We start from the raw sequence: 20781 nt of genomic DNA, 5'->3' as shown, positions 1-20781 counted from the left end.
TGGATCCTACGCGTTGCTGTCTTTAGTTGCAGTGCGTGCCACATTTTCGGACTGTCACACTATATCAGAAGTTTTAACTTCTTATCTGACTTAAAGGGGCCATGGGCGGTCAGCTTGGTCGTTAACCTCCAAAAAAGGTGGTAGGCCACAGCATACCCCTGATTAAATCGTCTGTTGGTGTTAAATTATTCAGAATCTTTTCAGTACTTCACATAACTTTTAAAATTGTTTTTTTTTACAAATATTTTCAGTTTAACAGACATGCTGAAGTCTTGAATTGCTTTATCTGACTTATTTCGTATTAAGCTATCCTACGTTATTTAGTAATTTAAAAACAGGTGAAAGGTTTTGATATTAAATTCACTGTTTTTTTAAGGATCTGTATTATTACGATATCTGGCCTATTTTTGACCGACCAGATCTGAATCTACTGGAAAATTGCCCAAAATCCCAGAAGTCAAAGATGCCCATCAAACTTTTTCTAAAAGTGCATATCTTCTAGTGATTAGCTACCTATCTTAGCTACCACGTTGACCCATATTATTTTATTCACAGCAGCTCGAAATAGATCAGGTCTCTCTTGTCCTCAATCTTCCCTTATAAAATCAATTGTAAAAGTCAATATTTATTATTTTGCATAATGTGGCAAAAGTAAGCCAGTTTTCTAATCTTTAAAGTGTTAATAATTTCTTTTGTGGTATGATAACACTACATTTCAAATGTTTTCAACCGTTTTATGCCATCTTCTGTCAGACTCCAGCTTTCTACTGGATAGAGGATGACACCGAAGACGAAAACATCTGAAAATTCTAATGTGTATGTTAATACTGTTGTGAATTTATTAAAAGGTTCTATATTTATAACACTTACGGATTTAATTTATTTCTTTATTTATATTAACTTATCTGACAATAATTTATTATATCCGTACGTAACAAATTCGCGAGCGCGGGTCTTGAGTATTAACTGTTCCTTCCAAATAAAATGTCCTTTATATATGCCATTGCCTTTACGCTAGAATCATCGAACAGCCTTCTCGATTAGCGGCGAAATTATAACGGTAAGGCAAACGGGTATTTTTACATCGGCTCGACCGTTTCTGGAAGGTCCCTTCAGGTAAATTTCTGCCGGCTAATAGAATACTCTCGTAAAATCTAAAAACAGAACAACATTAGTCATAATATTTACGGTTATTTTAGGCCAGGATAATTATCGTAACAATACTTAAAAATAAGTTGCAAAGAATCTTCCTCTAATCATTAAAAGACATTTTGGCTGTTTCAATATGAGTGTTTTTATTGTTCTGAAGCTATTTTCTTGTGGCATTTTAAATTAATTACTATTTATCTGGGAATAAGCCACAATTAAAGGTTAAAATACGTTTATTGACGTTTCAATTTCCACTTCGGAAATCGTTCTCAAAATACAAACATTAGTTTTTAATAATAAATACACTAATGTTTGTATTTTGAGAACGATTTCCGAAGTGGAAATTGAAACGTCAATAAACGTATTTTAACCTTTAATTGTGGCTTATTCCCAGATAAATAGTAATTAATGAGTGTTTTTTCTTAGCTATGTTCCCATGTATCTCTATTATTACAGCACAGATAGCATATTTTCTCCATTTTTTCTAACGATATTTCAATAATTGTAATTTCCTCTTCTTCTTTTTCCTCTTTATAAGCAATTCTTCTTGTTCATTAGTGGGTTAATAATACTTCTATGTAAGAAGGTTGTCACTCCATCTTTTGCGCGGTATTCCGATAGTTCTTCTGCCTATTCCATTTTTTTTCTATTTAGTGTCCATTCGTTTATATCACTCAGCGCATTTCCTGTAATTCTTCTCATCTCTGCCGTTTCCAGTAGTCTTTGTGTTGTAGCTGTGTTGGGAAGTCTTGTTTCTGAGACATATGTCATTATTGGTCTTACAATGGCTTTATTAATTCTTGATTTCATCTTAGTGTTAATGTGTCTGTTCGTCATATAATGTTATTAAGACATCCTGGCAATATATTCGCTTTTTGTACTTAATATATCACTTCTTTGTCCATGTCTCAATAGCTGGACAGTGTAATTCTAATGTATTTTATTTCCATTACTTGTCCAATACTGATGAAATCAATTTCTATTATACAGTATAGCCCGAAATAAACAGTACTGAACTTGTAATTATTTTATTGTTTTAAACAATACATATTTTTGATACTTTATTACATGTTCTAAATGAGCTCCTCCTCTCTCAAGACAGACTTCACACCGATATTCCAGATTTCTCGTAATGTTATGGAATAAAGGTTGTCCCAAGTCCGCGAAGAAGGCTCTAACGGCATCCTTTAACTCATTGTTGGTTTGTGGTGTCCGTTTTAAAACGGCAGTTTTAACCATGCCCCAAATGTATGCGTCTGGAGATGTTATGTCTGGACAATGTACAGAATAGGAGAAGTCAGTAAATCCTGAAAGGAACTTGTTTGGAAAATATCCCTGAAGAAATTGACAAACTGCGACAGCAGTATGGCAAGTTGCCCCATCCTGCTGGAAAAAAATGGTCTCAAAATGCCAAATTACGTGCGCGAGAAAATTGACGTAGATCAGAGATAAAGCTTGTTAAAATTTGTATGTACCTTTGTTAATTACGTGTGACTTGCCTACCATTTTCTTCTATAAAGTATGGACCAATGATTCCGTGTCCCGAAACTGTACACCAGACACTTACTTTTGCGCTATATAAAGGAACTTTTTGAACTTCATCTGGTCTGGCAAAGCCCAGAAATCGATTTGTGCGACGATTTACATGACCCGACAAATGAAAATGTGTTTCGTCTGAAAAACATACATTTTTCAAAAATCAGGGTTTTCATACTGTAATGCAAGAATTCTGGCACAATATTCCACTCTACTGTAATGATCCCTGGGATTTAATTTTTGATGTACCTGAATCACATACGAAAATGCACCCAGCTCCTTCAGGATTTTTTGCAAGGAAGTTCGTTTTAAGCCAAGATGCAATGCTGTTCTTGTCTGGCTGACTTTCGGATTTTCCAAGATTCGCTCAAAAATACGTTCATGGTTATCGTTGTTGTTAACTGTCCTGAGATTCCTTTTCGTTGGCACAATACATTAACGTTTATTAAACTTTCTCCTCTGTACTTAACACAATTTTTAACAATTAGGCCTTAATGATTAATTGTTTAAGGATTACTTGACAGGCCTATACTAGTTAATTTGAATATGACAGCGCGCACAAAGAGACATCTATGTTTGAGTTTCAGTACTGTTTGTTTTGGGCAATACTGTACATCTTGTTGGTTCTTTGCTGATTACTATTGTTTTAGTTTTCTGAGATGAGATCGTCATATTAAATTCTTCTGGTCTTATGTTAAATCTGTGGACCAATATTTGCAGACTATCTTCATCTTGGGTTGTCATTAAGCTTTCATTAATTGTAATTTGGACGTTTATATTGGTATCCTTACTAATGATCATTAATTTTGTCTTCTTACAATTTAATTTTAGGCCATATTTGTATCGTGTTTCTACAACATTATCCATTATCCTTTGGAGACATTGGGCACTATCTGCTAGCAATACGGTATCGTTTGCACATCTAATATTGTATATAAGATGGCCATTTACTGTACTACCATACTTACCATACTATCTTCTGATTCATCTAAGGTTCTATAAAGATGTTTTCAAAGCATATGTTAAATAATGCTGGTGACAGTATGCAACCATATCGAACTCATTTTTCGTATGTAAAGATCTTGGATAGTTCATTTTCGAAACGAACTGTTGCTTTTTGTGGGCGATATAAGTTTTAGATTAGTGTTATATCGTTACAATTAAGTCCTGATATTTTGAGGATATCAATCAATGTCGCATGTGATACTTTGTCAAATGCCTTCTCAAAATTAATAAAACATGCATAGTTGATATCATTGGCTATCTGTATAAGAACTTGCACACTGAATGATCTACTATAAACACTTTATCATCAGTTGTGAGAACTATTTTCACAACGGTTTTAATAATAGAGCACTGTTAATATGACAGTTAATTACAAATAAGCCCAATCAAATAAATACGTATTGTGTGAGTAATTTCAGAACCGTCTAAGTTTTGGTACTGTTTATTTTGGCGAATATCATATTTCACTAATATTATCGTCCTAGTTTATTATTTACATACATAAAAGTGTTTCTTTTTAGGTTGTCTTCAGCTTTTATTTTAATTTTTAATCAATTTAGAAATCTACACGTTACTTTTTTAATTTGGATAGTACTTAATTTATTAATATTTATCTGCTATTACGTATACTTATTTTGGGGAAAACTTAGAAGAAAAGGTGAGTTCATAGAATAAGATGACTTTTACATTTTCTAGTTTTAATATATTTTTTTAATATTTCGTTACATTCCTTTTTTGTTTTGCGGCAAGATAATATATAGACTACAAGCCCATCGAAAATTTTGAATGGGTCATTCAAACACACACAAGACACTACTAGAATACGTAATAACAATTTTAGAAAATATTCCGTCATCGTATAGGTGAGTACACAGGTAAGGTCAACTGACCTGTGTACTCCACTCAAGGGGAGGACTTTTTGGCCAAACATGTTTTTACGGTATTTATAATTTAGGTAGGTATAGTGAAACTTCTCCGTAATGGATTCCAACGGGGAAAATAATTGTCCGTTGTGTATAGTTGTCCGTTGCGTAGAGTTCGCTTAATCACTCGCTAGATCGCTTAATTAATTGAAATCAAAAAGAGGTTTAGATTTGTCGATCTTTAATTATACATTTTCGTACATTTGTATAAGCATATACACAAATAAAACAAATAAAATACTACTGTAAAAAAGGTTATGTACTACTTCTTAAAAAAATTATCAATTTTGGTTTGTTTTTTGTTTTGAACATTATTTTTCACAATTTTTGACTCATTATTTAGAATTACATCAGATATTTTTTGACTTGGGTACTCCTGCATCACCTTGATGTATAAAAAATAATTCTAAATCTCTTAATTCTAGGAAAGCATCATTTTTTAAATTACTTATCGTTGTAGTAAGTTCTAGTTCATCGTCACTCTCATTGTCAGAAACATTGGACACCTGTTCATTTTCTTTAAAATCATTAACACAACTAGCTAAGTTTACTTTAGGATTTTCCGTCAATAGAGCTGTATCAATCTCTAGTTAGTTCAAAAAATTTTAACTCTATGACTTTCGCAAAGGGTTAACAAAGGCAAATCGTCTTCCAGATCTTTTAGCTCCAGATTTTCCAGGGTGTTACTTTAAAAAAAAAGAGTCCGATGACGTCATCACAGTAATGTGTATCACCTTGTATAAATATATATATATATATATATATATATATATATATATATATATATATATATATTGTTATGATGTATTGTTTGTTTGTGAATGATGAGCAATGAGTATTTTTAATAATAATATATAGGGTTTTTATCGCGGTTCTCAAAGAATTAGTTTGTAAGTACTTTTTTAAATTATCTTTATTATATCTATTATGAAACACACATATATATCTAACCTAGCCAATGTAAATTTAAAATAAACTATCTTTAAATTGAAATTCTTATGAAACTAATTAAATTCTATAGACAATGTAAACTTTAAACAAACTATCTTCAAAATTGAAATTGTTATGACAGTAACTAAATTATATTAACAAATTTTTGTACCTTTCTGTCACTGAATGCCTAAATGAACTGTTTTCCACCGTATAGATTATAATCACCACTCAATGTCTTCTTCGCAGCTTCGGTTATCCTTGTTTTTGTGAAATTACTTTTTCCAATTATCAGCTTCCACCAATTTAAGATATTTTTCTTCACCAGCATTTATAAACCACCAAACAAACCAGCAAACAGCATTTATATTTCTTCTTCTTTTCAGTATACCAATATCCAATTACCAAATATATTATATAAATTTAATTTTCAAATAATACTTCTTGCATTATCCATCACCATTTATACATAACATAATTCTTAATCTTCAATATTATTTTCTTTATACTGTTTCTTAATCTTGATTTAACTCATAACTGAATGACTAACTGAATTACTTTCTTACTAAAAACTTTCTGACTGACTTCTTGAATCCAAATCACCGGGTATTTATATCTTTTTGGATGTTCCAGAATCATCTGGTAAGAAATCATGTTCCATTTGTTCTATTAAATACATGTCTGAATTTTCTGGAAACAGTATATGTTCGATCCACAGACATAACCAATAATCCAGAATGTTCCACCGTAAACAAAGGTCAAATTCTGCATTCTGGAGAATTCGTTAATTTTCTATTGATAATTTTGTTGACATTTAGGCTTTTCAGATCAGAATATACACTTAAATCATTAACTTAACATTCTAATTTAATAAACTACACATTTTATTATTATAACCCCACTTTATATTCACAACCATTCCTTAAATGTCACTTCAGAGTATGTATATCTGGTTGCCTAGTCACATGGCTCACTTAAATATATTTACAACATTATAATTATATAAAAAAATACTTTTTATATGCTAATTTCTTAAAAATGCCCTCACATAAATAATTTTTATTAAATTCTCTAGTATATAACTTCTTAAAATAACCAAATACTTGTTATATCTAATATTATCTAGTATATAACTTATAAATTATTTTCTTTAAACACCAATCATATCAATATATATATATATATATATATATATATATATATATATATATATATATATATATATATATATATATATATATGTATATATATATATATATATACTATATATACATATATATATACTATATATATATATATATATATATATATATATATATATATATATATATACATATATATACATATATCAATTCCGTACAGAAATGTTTCGTCGTGATATACCACTTATCAAATGGAAATATTTTTTGCTCTCAAAAACACATTTAGAGTGAACGGTATGGCTAAAAATATTAATATATTATGCAATAAAATTTAAATTAGTGAATTTCAAATTGGCTCAAATCACCTTCATGTACTGCTTACAAATAGAGGATTGAGCTCTCGATTTCTCACCCCGTTGAAAACGTAAGAATTGACGGCATCGTTTCTAAAGTTGTTATTAAATATGTAGTATTGATTTATATGTAATTCACGCTGAGTCAAACATGGGCTTGTAGTCTATTAATAGCTAAATGCATATTGGAACTGTTTGGGTAATATATATTAATATCTTCGGCTGATACATAATTGATGTTATTCTGTTTCAAACATTTCCCGAGTGTTTCTGTTAAATTGACACAAAGCGAAATCAGATCAAAAAATTATTTTGCTATTTTGCCCCAAAAATTTGCAGTTACTTTTGCCTTTGTATATGTTTTTAAGTCTATATAATGTCTACTAGTATAATTCCGTCATGTAATACATATATTATGTATGAAATAGTTTGGAAAAAATCAAGTTATGTCATATTTTTATTGTTTTTTAACTGGCAATGCAGTCTAAATAAAAATTACCTGCTATGATCTGTTAAAACAAACGGGGTTTTTAATGTCTATGATCACTAAATTATTCTGTTTTTAAAATGCAGCTATATATATTTAGTGATTCTATAGTATTCACTACCTTCCCTCGCCCAAACATTTATATCTCTCTCTCTCTCTCTCTCTCTCTCTCTCTGTTGTCCCATTCTCCGTCGTCTCTTACTCATGGCGTCGTCTACTTCGTTCCTCAAGGATCTTCGGGGTCGTCCTCGTTTCCTCCTTTCTATGGGGCTTTATTCGGTTATTCTCTTTATCCGTCTGCTGTCGCTAGTTCTTCTTACATGTTCACTTTAGTTTTTTTTTGTTTTATATATTATGTTAGTATGTCTGTTTCTATTGATGTTCTTTGCTTTATTTCGTGATTACTTCTCCTATCCATTCTTGTTACTCTGCAGCATCTTCGCATGCATTCCATCTCTGTTGTTACTATCTTACTGCTATTTTTTTTGTTTATAATCCAATTTTCAGCCCCATATGTCATAATACTAATGTTTTATAAATATGTGTTTTTGTCTACATATTTAGGTATCTATCCCACCATACTGAGTTAAGTTGTCGGATTGCTGTTTTTGTTTGTCCTAATCTTTGCTTAATTTCTTCCTTAATTGCTTTTTTCCTGATTATATACCCCAAGTATTTGAATTTATCCTTTCCTTTAATTGTTACGTCGTCGTCACCCTATAGATCTTCTATGTCTGCTTCACTTGTAGATAGGTACTCTGTTTTCGCGAGGTTAGTATCTAGGCCAGCCTTGGTATATTCTTCTTGTAGTCTTTTCATCATGTAACTGAGGTCTTTTTGGTCTTATGCAATCACAATCACTACTTAATCGTCTGCAAAGCTGAACGTATATAGGTATTCTTTCGTACCGGTACTCCCATGCCTTCGCATTTTCTTTTCCATGAACTCAAAGCTTTCTCTAAGTATACTTTAAATAGGACTGGAGATGTGAAACAACCCTTTTTTGTGGTAAAGTCTCTTATAATTCTTGTTCCCATTTTAATGCACTCTTTATTTTCTTTATACAGAGCTTTTGTAGCTTCTTTGAGTTTCGTCTGTATTTCTAATTTTTACATTGCCTCCCATAGTTCTGACCTTAGTACAGAATCATACGCCTTTCTCAGGTCCTCAAATGCCAAATGTATATCTCTATTTTTTACTTTTTTCTTTTCCAACAGTTGTTCCAGTGTATATATGTGATCTATGCATGATCATCCTGCCGTGAAGCCTGCCTGATCCTCCCCGATTTTGCCTTTTATAGCTTGCTCTATCTTTTCTCGCAGTATCTTCCCATATAATCTCCCTATTGATGATATTACGCTTATTTCTCTGTAGTTTTTGCATCGTTTTCTATCTGTTTTCTTAAAGATAGATATCATATATGCCTCCATCTATTTCTTTGGGAGCTGTTCTCCATTTATGGTTTTCTGAAATATCCATTTTATCATCCGGTGTAATTTTTTTGGGCCGTACTTTATAAGCTTAGGTGAGATGCCTCCAGGTCCCGGTGCTTTCTTATTTTTGATTGAATGAATTGTGGTCTTTGTTCTCTTAACAGTTCCTTGTAATAGTCCTTCTATTCTTTGTCCTGTACATTTCTAAATTTAATTTTTTCTTTTAAGTTTTGTTTTAATCCTCTCACTACTTTCCATGACTCCAAAGCTCTTGTGCCTCCTATGTAGGTTTCAATATTTAAGCAGGTTCTTTCCCATTCATCATTCTTTTGTTGTGTTATTTGTTTTCTCACTTTTCTATCTTTTTCTCTACATTCTTTATAAACTTCATCGTTGTTTGTAGTCAGCCATTTTCTGTATAGTTGCTTTTTTTCTTCAATTATTCTTTTTGTTGGTTTATTTATTTCATAATAGTGCTGTTTATTTGTTATGTGTTCTTTTTCTCCAATGGCTTCGAAATTATGCTCTTATATTTCTTCTATGTTGCCGTATCTGAATTCTACTAATTTTTTGTCTAGACATTGTTTTTATAGTTCTCTCATTGATTGTTCTTGGATTAGTTCTATATTGTATTGTTTTTCTCTTATAGTGTTCAACGATTCTTCTGTAGAGGGAGTCTTGTTTTGTTTCCAATTAATGCCCATTTTTGCTGTCAGTAGTTTATGGTCAGTTCCATATTCTGCTCATCTTCTGACTCCTACGTCTTCTATCTTTATTGTGGTATCTTGTTTTACTATTCCTTAGTCTAATATCGGTTTCAGCTTTCGTGTTTCTTGTGTCCATATATATTTATAAATATTTTTATGTCTGAAGAATCTGTTGGTGATTTTTCGGTTGTTTAGTTCGCATAATTCAATCAGAAGTTCTCCGTTATCGTTTTATTCATCCTCTACAAATCTTTCCACTAGTTTATTGTTTTTTTGGTTTAAAATACAGGTACTGGGTAAAAATAACCAATCGTTAAGGTTGATTCTGAGTAAGTCTTACTCTTAATTATCTTTACCTGAATTAAAATGGACTCACATAGACAATATATTCAAGATTTAAATATATTAATCTCTTTCAACACCTAATCTTGCTTAATCCGAATGTGTGGGTTCCAAGTTCCAAAACTCATCAAACTTTTCCGTAAAATGGCTCGTTTTCTATTAGGGCTATCTGACATAAAAAAATTTTAGGATTAAGCTCTGGTGAGACTCTTTTTCTCTGGTACGCTGGAGTATCTCCCAAAAATTTTCGTACACATGTGGACGTTGAGAGTAGTACAGCTTTCTGCATGGTCTTGTAGAGATGTTCATTCAGACCTAGCTTTTTTATGTTTTCTAGGAGGTTCTTCGGAATGACTTCAGTAGTAGAGAGAATAATAGGTATTGTCTGGGTACTTTCCATTCTCCACTGTCTTCGTATTTGAATTTATAGATCCCTGTACTTGGCGATCTTTTCCTTCTAATTAACAAGAAGATTATTGTTGTTGGGTCTCGCCACATAAATTAGTATTGTTTGTCTCTTAAGTTTATTAACTAGTATGAGATCTGGTCTATTATGTACCACTGTTTGGTCTGTGAGCACAGTGCGGTCCCAGTATAGCTTGTAGTTGTCATTCTCAAGTATACTTTCAGAAACGTATTGATAATATGGGAGATGGTTTGTTTGGAGAAGTCCCAGTTTGACGGCTATCTCTTGATGAAGGATCTTTCCTAATAAGTCGTGCCGTTCTTTATATTCAGTTGCAGCAAATGCCTGGCTGTCCCCGGTAAGATTTTGGATGGTTTCTTGATCTCGACATCCATATCGGCATTTGTCATTTTGGACTTGAGGGTCTTTGACGATATATTTCAGGTAATTTTTGGTTAGTACAACCTGATCGTGAATGGCGAGTAATGAACTTTCTGTTTCAGGGAACATCTTAAGCAGAAGTTTCGTCCTTAGTAAGATGGTTTATGCGCATTTCTGGTTCCCTCAGTTTGATCGGTGTTGTATCATCTACTGCACAAATCGTGCGATGTATAGTAGATGTCTCAGCCTGCACCTGAAAATAAGTTCTTAAATTAGTAATATGTTTTTCTAGTTGCTCACTTATATCCATAAGTTCTCGTCGTCCTAAATACCGCGGTAATGTCGTTCTTTATACTGCACTTCGAGGATCGTGTTTTTGTGCCTTTGTAAGGTGTGTTCATACTTTTCGTTGAAGATTTTCTATATCCGTTTTTGTCCACTTAACAATACCAAATGAGTAGCTAAGTGCGGAACAGGCATAGTTGTTTATTGCTTTAAACAAATTTTTATTATTAAGGTGTGAACCAATCAGCTGTTTTACTCTTCATATAAACTCAGTAGTTATCACAGTTTTCATTTGCTTATGGTCAATCTTTCGCGCTTGCTTTATTCCGAGGTATTTATTTATATCATTTTCATCCATGGCCTCAATGTTCTGGATGTTTTCCATATCAAATCCAGCAGGCTGAACCTTTCCTTTGATTATATTTAAAACACGGCACTTGTCAAGACCGAAGTGCATACTAATATCATAAGAGAAATTTTCTACTGTTTTCAGCATCTGATCCCGGTGGCTTCTGGTGGATATACATATACCGTCCATATACAATAGATTATTTAGTTTTGCCACAACAGTAGTGATATTTTTGATGCTAAGACCTGTGTCAGTTGAGTTCAGTAGCTGGGATAGGGGGTTCATCGCTAGACAAAACTGCAGTAAGTCTCTTTGAAATAGGTCCGGGTTGATTGCAATATTTTTAGTTTCGATATTGGTTTCACCAGGTATTTGGAGGTGAATTTTTGTCTTCCAATCTGACATTATATGTTTTAAAAAGGTCACTATGTTATCATCGACTTTATATATTTTTAATATATCTATAAGCCATTTATGCGGCACTGAATCAAACGCTTTCTTGTAGTCGATGAAAGCAGTAAAGAGCTTCCTTTTTTTGCTATATGCTTGGTTAAAAATGAGAATCGATGATAAGTTGGTAGATACGCCGGACTACACAGGATGTGACCAATTTATACAAAGTTGGAAGACAAGTAATTTGGCGATACTTGGTTGGATCTTGGGTGTTATTTTGATCTTTTAGTATTAAATAAGTTGTTCCCTGCGTTAGGAAAGATGGTATTCTATATATATGGTAATCTATATTATAAATATTATTATTATTGGTAATATCATTTTTTAGTTCCAAACACATGGTTTTGGGATAGAATATGGCTTACAGTTTTTATTGGATATATTACGATAATGTTTTACGTAACAACGATTTTAGTTATATATTTAGAAATGCAGTTTGCCACAAAATTGCTAATTTTATCCGAATCGGTAAGTATACTACTAAGTAACATTTTAAACAAATATCCTTTTCCACAAAGAAACTAAATTTCTTTAGTTGGCTGTATACCATGTATCACAAAAAATTTATTTAAAAATTTCTTTATAAAAGGTATAACAATAAAAAAACTCTATCGGGCTACATCACAAATCGTTTTCGGAATAACTATTCCATCATCAGTGCTACCTGGATGTACATGTTTAGAGCCACTAAATACATGGATAAAACCCTTTAAATGTTATATGATTAACTTTGAGTTATATTTTTAAAAATTAAAATTTAGGATGTTTAAGTACAAGAGGACGTAACTCTATGATTGAGTACATTATAACAAACAGACAAATACGCCCCAAGAATATAATAGATGTGCGCACTCTATCTTTCGCCAATGTAGGATCCAACCATGGCCTAGTACTAGGAAAAATAAATATAACAATCACCACACAAGGCCAGCGAAATACAAAAGTAGAAGAAAAGTTAAACATAGAAAACTTAGAAGAAGAAGGGACACAAAACTTGTATAGAAACAGACTAACAGCAAAGCTAAAGAGCCATAACCTAGAAACTAAAAAGAATATAAAAGAATATATAGAATATAAAAAAGAAAAGTAAAAGAAAAGTTAACAGAAAAATACAAATAAACGGGAATACAAAACACCATGGTACGATGAAAGGGTAAAAGCACTAGCAAATGCAAAGAAACGAGCTTTCCTAACATACAACAAAATGAAGACACCGGAGGCACGAGAAGTCTACGTGAGAATCAGGAATAGAGTAAACCAAGAAATAGATAACATCTATAACGAACACTGGAAGAAATTTACCAAAGATATGGAATACGACCTCTATGGATCCCAGAAAAAGGTGTGGAAGATGATAAGGAGACATAAAACAGAAATGAATGAATTTGTACGCATAGATAACATTACGGAGGAACAATGGACTGAGATTCACGAAATTATATGGAGAAGGAGAAGAAGAGAACAGAGAAATAATCATTAACGAAACTCACGATATAGTACTAATATCAGAAGAAGAGCTACAAGAACGAATAAAAAATTAAAAAACAGAAAAGCACCTGGTCCTGATAAGATAAAAAATGAACTCCTAAAATATGGAGGAACAACACTACGCAAATGGCTCCTAAAATTATTCGTCGATATAATAAATACCGGAGTAGTAACAGCTGAATGGAAGGAAAGTCTCCTGCTACCAATACTTAAAAAGGGAGACTCGAGAAATCCTGAAAATTATAGAGGCATTAGTCTGATGAATAGTACATTAAAATTGTTAACGGCAGTCATAAAAGATAAAATCGAGGAAAAAGCGAACATGGCAGATGAACAACAAGGCTTCCGGAAGAACCGCAGCACAATAGACGCAATTTTTATTATCAGACAAATAATAGAGAAGTCTATTGAATATGGAAAACCAGCATACATATGCTTTGTAGATTTAAAAAGTGCTTTTGACAGGGTGAAGCGAAATGACATCTTAAATTTATTACAAGCTGAACAAATAGACCATCAGATAATAAAAACAATTAATGAAATTAACAAGAACAACAAGACCAGAGTTATAATGCCAACATGGGAAACATAATGCATAGAACTAAAAGGAGGAATCCGCCAAGGAGACTCGCTCAGCCCATTGTTATTCAATATGGTGATGAATCAAATAATTCACGAAGTAAGAAAACGACACGGATACCACATGGGAGCGCATAAAATCACGATACTATGCTATGCCGATGATGCAGTACTAATTGCTGATAACGAAGATAACCTACAAAGGCAGCTCCACACCTTCAATATCACAGCAAACAAACTTAATATAAGAATATCAGTAGAAAAAACTAAATGTATAGTGATCAGTAAAGAGCCGCGTAGATGCAAAGTAGAAATATACGGCAAAATTGTAGAACAAGTAATTAAATTTAATTACCTAGGAGTAGAGATCACTAGTAACAGGGATATAAGAACAGAGACCACAAGGCAAGCATTAAAAGCGGCAAGAGTAAGTGGTTGCCTCCGAGAAACCATATGGAGAAACAAATATCTGACCATGGAAAGCAGAATGAAAGTATACAAGACATCAGAAAATAGGACCGATACAAGAAAGACGAAACAACAAATCAACAATATCGAAATGAAAGTATTAAGATCAATACCGGGCATATCATTAAGAGACATACAAACCAACAGAAGTATACGCGAACAATGCAAAATTCAAAATATTAACAGGTGGATAAAAACAAGAAAAAAAAACTGGAACGAACACGTAAACCGAATGGGACCAGATAGATTAGCGAACATCTGTAAAAACAACAAGTCGTAGAGTAGAAGACCCGTTGGAAGGCCGCCAAAAAGGTGGAAAGATAATGTACAGTCAACAACGACTGAAACAGAATAAGAGGCAGACAAACAGGAGTAATCCTAGTCGCGCAAAGAAGAAGATGTTTAAGTTACAATAGAAATTGACTACATGGCAGCGTAAGTCTCCACTGAGGGTACTAGTCCTTAGATGAAGTGTCTGTGAGAACTTGTTAATAGCAACTGTTGCTTTTATGAACCTGTTTGGTATATATTAAAACTAAATGATACATAAATAATCATAGATTAAAATAAATAAAAGTTTTATGGTACGCAACCGTTACAAACTTGTGTAAAGTTAAATATTCAGATTAAGTTATACAGCATATTTCAATATGTTCACAACTTTCTACAATGTCCACCTAGTCCAAATTTCTGATAAACATATTATTTATTCTAATTACAAATAGATGAATTTTTATATTTATAGGGTATTTTGTATGAATACGTATATATAACAAAATAAACCAAATGATGAATCGGCGAGTGCTACATTAATTTATACGGCAGTTTATTGAAAATATTTAACTTAAGCTATATATATATATATATATATATATATATATATATATATATATATATATATATATATATATATATATATATATATATATATATACTTATATTCATATATCTGTAATCATCAATAACCATATATTTTTGGAATTATTTCAGACTAGGTTATTGATGAAATTATACTCATTTGTTAGAAGTAATGTCCCCAGAGTAACGACATTCCGTTCACCAAATGATTGTGTACATATTCCTACATTTGGAAAATATTTATATTTTTTATATGCACCGACTCTTATCTACAGAGATGAATATCCTAGGTAAGCTGAAATAATTTTTTTCTATGAATTTCTAATTAATAAATAAACTTTTATTAAAAATAATAACTTTTTAATAACCATTAATTTTGGACACTAAATGGAGCGATATATATATATATATATATATATATATATATATATATATATATATATATATATATATATATATATATATATATATGTATATATATATATATATATATATATATATTATGATAACTTAATTTTGAAATTCCATACACAAAATCAAATTAATTGTGATCTAATTAACAAATTAAATCAATTTTCTCATCTCAGGGTTCTTAATTGAGTTCAAAGACATTACCTTTTCTTTTAATAGTGCTTGAGAAAAAAGAGGAGTAGAAGGAAATAAATATTTCAAAATATATGACCAAATACCTTTGTAGATCTTCATACACTAAATAAATATCTTATAAATAAATGTTTCCCTAAATTACTCTGTTGCATATACAATTAACCACAAAGCAATTCAAATTTAATATAGTTCAATCAATGTCTCATTTCTACAATTTGCTTCTGTATTTTTCTAAACGGATTTACTTTAATTAGTTCCCTATCCAACAAACTCCTTCCCGGGTTCTGCTTATAAAAACAAAACTGTCGACAAACTCCTAACAAGGTTTATTTCTCCTATTGGAAGGCCAAAATTTTCATTAGCTATGCTTCGCTCCAAAAATAGTAAATTATTTTACTTACAAATACTGCAACTGAAGCTTTCAATACTTTTTTTGTAGTACTTTTCACCATAATAACTTTTCTTTCACCGGTTTAAAAAAACAAACTATCGGCACACTCCTTTAGATTTTGTCTTCACTTGCTTCAAGTCCAGCAGCAGATGATCCTCCTTGCTTTTTCAATCTTATTCCCGTCTGTCTATCCCTTCCATAATTGCTTGTAACCAATCAAAATATTCTTTCTTTGCATTCAACTAAATTCCAAAACTCTCCAAATTCTTAAAACAGAACTAATTTCAAATTCCCGTAATTGTGTACAAATCATATAAGACAATATGACCGCTTTTGAGATAACAGAAATAAATCCCTGAAAACGGCAGATAGATAACATATTTCAATGCAACATATTATTTACAAAATATTCTTAAATCTATTGATTTCCATAATTTAGAAAGTCCCAGTTCAAAACATAAATCTAAAATTGACAAAGTCTCTATTTTAGCACTTCACAAACACTATAAAATTAAAACCGTATATCTAGAATAAAACTATAACATAATTTTACAAATTGTTTGTCTTCTTCTTCTTTTTCTCTATATACAATTTTGAATCATATTAATATATATAGGTATATATATATATATATATATATATATATATATATATATATATATATATATATATATATATATATACAAAACTCAATTATTTGGGTGTGCAGCGGAAGATAGGACAAAGAAGTACTCTTTTTAGTAAACCAAGCTTTCGCAAATCTTTATTTGCATCATCAGGGTGCTACAATAAACAAAATTAGTACAAAATACAGAAAAGGAATTATTTTGCATCTTACACTAATTGAGGTTGGTTGTCGTGATGTTTATCAAATGAAATGAGCAACTCATTTGACCCCTACAAATGATGGTGAAAACTATCCAAAATTGTTTTTTAAAAAACGTTCTTTAACAAATACATATTTAAAACACTTTAAAACACATATACATGAACACTTAAATAAAATTATGTTAAAATAATTACAGAACATGTCATAAAATAAAATTTAGGTTATAAACATTCTTATCAGAAACAAAGAATTGGTTGTGAATTCGTTACTGCCAACTTAAAACGATAGAACGTTAGATCTTAATGATAACAATGTAAAGGTAATAGTATACCTGATAGACGCTGAACTTGAAACAGAAAAGGTAAAAAGACTTATTTTAGAAGAAGTAGTAGAGGTATTGTATATCTCATATATAATTAAACTTATATTGTTGATGATGAATTGTCTGTATTAGTAGATTCATGTTTATCCAAAGTTAACAATAATGAATATAAGTTGCTTAAATTATTGGTATCTGTCTTTTTGTTAATAGTTTCTTTTTCTTGAAAAATGAAAGCCATCTCGAGAAACAATCTTTTTAAATAATTGGTCTCCGTGGATAGGATTTTTACATTTGGAAAATCGAAAGAGTGCCCTGTTGTGTTAGCATGTGTGGCTAGAGAACATCTATCAGGGTGTAACCTAATGTCACTCTTGTGAAGCGGCTAGAAACTTTTTGGGAGGTGTGACCTATATAAGAACCTTCACAGCCCAAACAATTAAGTTTGTAGACAACATCACTTTTATCTAAGTTTGGTACTTTATCTTTCAATGACTTGTACAAAGATCTCACAACTAGATTGCTTTTATAAGCAATTTTTACATTTGGTAGGTATTGAGCAAAAATTCTGGTCAATTTGGGAGAGACGTCCTTAATAAATGGAAGTGATACAAAAGATATATTAGAAATATTGTTAGTCTGTGAGTTGGAATCAGAGCTAACTTTCATAGCACCTGTATTTTGGGGAGGGTTTACTTGTGTGTTGAGTATGACAGAGGATGTGTTAAAGATGATTTTCCTAAGTAAGGATTCGGGGTAAGAATTATCTAGGAACAACTGTAAAAGGATGTTGAGATTCTTCTCTCTAAAAACAGGGTCAGCTAGTTTACGAACTCGTGTAGTCATTTGTTTGACTAGATTAATTTTCATGCTTGACTTGTGGTAAGAGTGGTAGTTGAGATATCTTCCAGAGTTACACTTTTTTCTATACCAATCAATTGGAATGATGTTATCCAGTTCTCTAATAAACATTGTGTCGAGAAAAGGAACAGATTGGTTTTTATCCTCTTTTTCAAGAGTAAATTGAATGTGGGGGTCATAGCTATTGAAAATGTCTAAGAGCTCAAATTCTAAACCTTGTGGGCACGACATAATAATGTCATCAACATACTTTTTAATAAAAGGAACATTGAAAGGAACAACCTGAAGAATAATATCCAACAGATCATCCATTACATATGTAGCTAGAATTGGAGAGATACTGGCTCCCATAGGAGTGCCAAAGGTTTGTTTATAATATTTGTTATTGAAAGAGAAGCAAGTGGAATTAAACAAGAACTCTATCATCTCAATAAACATATCGTAATCGATGCTACATACTTGTGAAATTTTATTCCAGTGTTTATGAATAGATCGGAGAACGGCATTTAAGTAAACATTACTGAAGAGGGAGACCACATCTAGACTAACGAGAACATAATTATGTGGTAATACAGTTCTGTTAAATAACTCAACAACTTGAAAAGAATCTCTGATGTAGTAATCATTATTTGAATCATAAACTTTGGTCAAAATATTGGTGAGAAATCCTGCAATATGTTCAGTTGGTGAGCCTATGGAGGAAACTATAGGTCTCATAGTTAAGCTAGGTTTATGGATTTTAGGGAGGGTGTAGAATTTTGCAACAACACTTTTATAGGATGAGAGTCTCTTTTTTGTGTTCAAATCAATTTGTTGTGATTAACATAATCACTAATAACTCGTTTAAACGTAGGAGTTCCCCTTCTCTCCTACAAAATCTCTTTGAAGAAACTAAACGCTTCCTCAAATCTCACCCTGAGTTAGTAGTGACTCAATCCGACAAAGGTAATGTTACCGTAATAATGTTGAAAGATGATTACTTTAAACTTTCTCAAGAGATTCTTGATCAGGGTTCATCCTACATAACCCTCCCTAGTGACCCAACCAGTAATATTCAAAATAAATCTAATGCCATAATAAAACGCCTTTGGCAACAGAAACAAATTGATTTGAACACAAAAAAGAGACTCTCATCCTATAAAAGTGTTGTTGCAAAATTCTACACCCTCCCTAAAATCCATAAACCTAGCTTAACTATGAGACCTATAGTTTCCTCCATAGGCTCACCAACTGAACATATTGCAGGATTTCTCACCAATATTTTGACCAAAGTTTATGATTCAAATAATGATTACTACATCAGAGATTCTTTTCAAGTTGTTGAGTTATTTAACAGAACTGTATTACCACATAATTATGTTCTCGTTAGTCTAGATGTGGTCTCCCTCTTCAGTAATGTTTACTTAAATGCCGTTCTCCGATCTATTCATAAACACTGGAATAAAATTTCACAAGTATGTAGCATCGATTACGATATGTTTATTGAGATGATAGAGTTCTTGTTTAATTCCACTTGCTTCTCTTTCAATAACAAATATTATAAACAAACCTTTGGCACTCCTATGGGAGCCAGTATCTCTCCAATTCTAGCTACATATGTAATGGATGATCTGTTGGATATTATTCTTCAGGTTGTTCCTTTCAATGTTCCTTTTATTAAAAAGTATGTTGATGACATTATTATGTCGTGCCCACAAGGTTTAGAATTTGAGCTCTTAGACATTTTCAATAGCTATGACCCCCACATTCAATTTACTCTTGAAAAAGAGGATAAAAACCAATCTGTTCCTTTTCTCGACACAATGTTTATTAGAGAACTGGATAACATCATTACAATTGATTGGTATAGAAAAAAGTGTAACTCTGGAAGATATCTCAACTACCACTCTTACCACAAGTCAAGCATGAAAATTAATCTAGTCAAACAAATGACTACACGAGTTCGTAAACTAGCTGACCCTGTTTTTAGAGAGAAGAATCTCAACATCCTTTTACAGTTGTTCCTAGATAATTCTTACCCCGAATCCTTACTTAGGAAAATCATCTTTAACACATCCTCTGTCATACTCAACACACAAGTAAACCCTCCCCAAAATACAGGTGCTATGGAAGTTAGCTCTGATTCCAACTCACAGACTAACAATATTTCTAATATATCTTTTGTATCACTTCCATTTATTAAGGACGTCTCTCCCAAATTGACCAGAATTTTTGCTCAATACCTACCAAATGTAAAAATTGCTTATAAAAGCACTCTAGTTGTGGGATCTTTGTACAAGTCATTGAAAGATAAAGTACCAAACTTAGATAAAAGTGATGTTGTCTACAAACTTAATTGTTTGGGCTGTGAAGGTTCTTATATAGGTCACACCTCCCAAAAAGTTTCTAGCCGCTTGACTCTTCACAAGAGTGACATTAGGTTACACCCTGATAGATGTTCTCTAGCCACACATGCTAACACAACAGGGCACTCTTTCGATTTTCCAAATGTAAAAATCCTA

The 20781-nt window shown here is 31.8% G+C and overlaps 1 protein-coding gene across 2 annotated transcripts in view; it reads left to right on the top strand.

Annotated features, from left to right (window-relative positions):
* Positions 1-20781, top strand: part of LOC140441294 (sterol O-acyltransferase 1-like) — a 48341-nt gene that overhangs the window by 12603 nt on the left and 14957 nt on the right. For both annotated transcript variants that reach the window (XM_072531922.1, XM_072531921.1), the window contains exons 4-6: positions 4212-4348; positions 12210-12349; positions 15407-15564. In XM_072531922.1, the coding sequence (XP_072388023.1) occupies positions 4212-4348; positions 12210-12349; positions 15407-15564 (435 nt within the window). The remainder of the gene's footprint in view (positions 1-4211; positions 4349-12209; positions 12350-15406; positions 15565-20781) is intronic.

The sequence above is a fragment of the Diabrotica undecimpunctata genome, chromosome 5, assembly GCF_040954645.1.
Source record: "Diabrotica undecimpunctata isolate CICGRU chromosome 5, icDiaUnde3, whole genome shotgun sequence".
Taxonomy (NCBI): Eukaryota; Metazoa; Arthropoda; class Insecta; order Coleoptera; family Chrysomelidae; genus Diabrotica; species Diabrotica undecimpunctata.
The sequence above is the reverse complement of the archived record's forward strand: the minus strand, read 5'-3'. Positions and strand labels throughout refer to the sequence as shown.